General features: G+C 35.7%; 1 protein-coding gene across 1 annotated transcript in view; it reads right to left on the reverse strand.

Moving 5' to 3' along the window:
- Positions 1 to 240: 240 nt before the first annotated feature.
- Positions 241 to 1945, reverse strand: part of LOC119427131 (interferon-inducible GTPase 5-like) — an 8751-nt gene continuing 7046 nt past the window's right edge. Inside the window, exons 2-3 of the mRNA XM_037694711.1 lie at positions 1213 to 1736; positions 241 to 878 (exon numbers count right to left, since the gene is read on the reverse strand). Coding sequence (XP_037550639.1) covers positions 241 to 878; positions 1213 to 1736 — 1162 coding nt within the window. The remainder of the gene's footprint in view (positions 879 to 1212; positions 1737 to 1945) is intronic.

Raw genomic sequence — 1945 nt, forward strand, 5'->3', positions numbered from 1 at the left:
TTCAAAAAGTCATTCAGGTGTAGATATACATCCAGAGATTACTTAAAGAAAACAAAGATTTGTTAAACATCTGTCCAGAGGTCGATGTGATATTTTACCAACAGACTGACAAACATGCACACAAACACAGGCATGAGCAATTACATGAACACCCACTGTCCATGGCAAAGATGAAAAGGATAAAAATAGTGTTTCTTTAATTCATCCCAGCACAGAATGAGATATTTCATAGACTTCACATCACACTGAGCTGTTCAAACCCAGAGCTCTTTTAAAAACCCTCTGTGCATCTTCAGCAAGTTTGTCAAGAATATGATTCAGTGATTTGTAGGTTACTGCAAAAGAAAGCCCCATTGCTATAAAGGTTCCAAATACTGGAATGAACCTGGACACTTCCTCTCCTGCCATTAAACCAACAACACTTCCCAACTGGCCTAAGAAATTCAGGATGAGAGTTGGGGTTATTTCTACTGCAGCCAGGGGTGACAAGATCTCTTTTATCAGATCAGTAGCTGCCACACCTGTGCCATCAGCTAGTTTGTCAAGTGATTTGACATCAAGACCAAAACTGACAACAAATGTTGTGACAGCTTGAACTATGAGGGCCGAATCAACCGCTATAGAAAGACCTGGAACAGGTACAGCTGCTCCAGCTGCAGATGCAGCAGCATAATACTTTATAAGAGACTGAAGAGACTCTTTCTTCTTGTTTATAACCTCCAGGTTGATGTTTGGCATGGCCATCAGAAGAGCACGTCTCTTGTGTTCAGGAAGTTCTCTGTCTAAGGTCTCATGTAACAGAGGGAAATCATAGAGGTGGAGATCAAAATTGGATATCAGGAAGACCTGTGGAGACTCAAATCCTTCTTTCTGAAGACCTGAAACATAAACAAAAAATGCAATATCATTTAGATTTTAACCTTGTCATCATATGGTTAAAAAATACATTTTGGTAAATGTCCTACGTTATATAAGAAAAAAGAACAAGCAAACACAGTTTATCTTTGGAACATAACACTTGAAATCTTTCACTTTAGAAATGCTGTGGTTTATGTTAAATACATTAAAAAAAATAGAATAAAAGTTAGTTTGGAAAATTGGAGTGTCATTCAATTTTTTACAAAAATCTTTTTGGGAGAGATTTTACATGTATTATTTTAAACTAAATAAATAAAACTAATTTAAATCCAAATGGTAAAATAACAAATGTACCTTGAATGCAGTATTCTCTGATCTTTTTCAGAGTCTCCTCTTCGTTAAAGTTATTTTTACCTCTCTTCTCATTCTGTAAATCACTGTCGATCTTTGAGCGAACAAAGTAGAACTTCTTCTCCATCTTCTGAATTGCCTTAGCAAGTTTCACATCATTTTCTCTGAAGCGAGTGTCTGAGATGATGATGAAGAAATCAAACTTCTCAAATCCCATTTTCTTCAGGTATTCGTCAGCTGGAAAAGTTGTGGTTCCAATCCCAGGAAGATCCCATAAGACAACGTTAGGATACTTTGGATGAGGATATGGGCTGCTTTCAAAGGTGGTTTCTGTACAACCAGTAGGAGCTGCTCCTTCATCGTTGTTGGTCATTTCTCTGAAGTAATTAATAAAAGTGGATTTACCGGCGCCAGATTCTCCAGTGATGGCGATGTTTAGTGGTGTATTATTTTTCTTTTCTAGATATTCTTTAATACATGCAGCTGCTGCAGCAGGGTCAGTCTGCATCAGGGATTTGATCAATTCACTATTAAACTCATCCATGTTGACTCCTAAACAGAAGAAGAAAAACATTAACATTTTAAATGTATTTAAAACCCAAGACAAAATTTATAAAATTAAAATGTAAATATAATATAAATATAAAATAATTAGAATTATACAACACAAATGATAGCTAGACAGCTACATAGATAGATAGATAGATAGATAGATAGATAGATAGATAGATAGATA

The sequence above is a fragment of the Nematolebias whitei genome, chromosome 21 (assembly GCF_014905685.2).
Source record: "Nematolebias whitei isolate Nwh7 chromosome 21, NemWhi1, whole genome shotgun sequence".
In the NCBI taxonomy this organism is placed as follows: domain Eukaryota; kingdom Metazoa; phylum Chordata; class Actinopteri; order Cyprinodontiformes; family Rivulidae; genus Nematolebias; species Nematolebias whitei.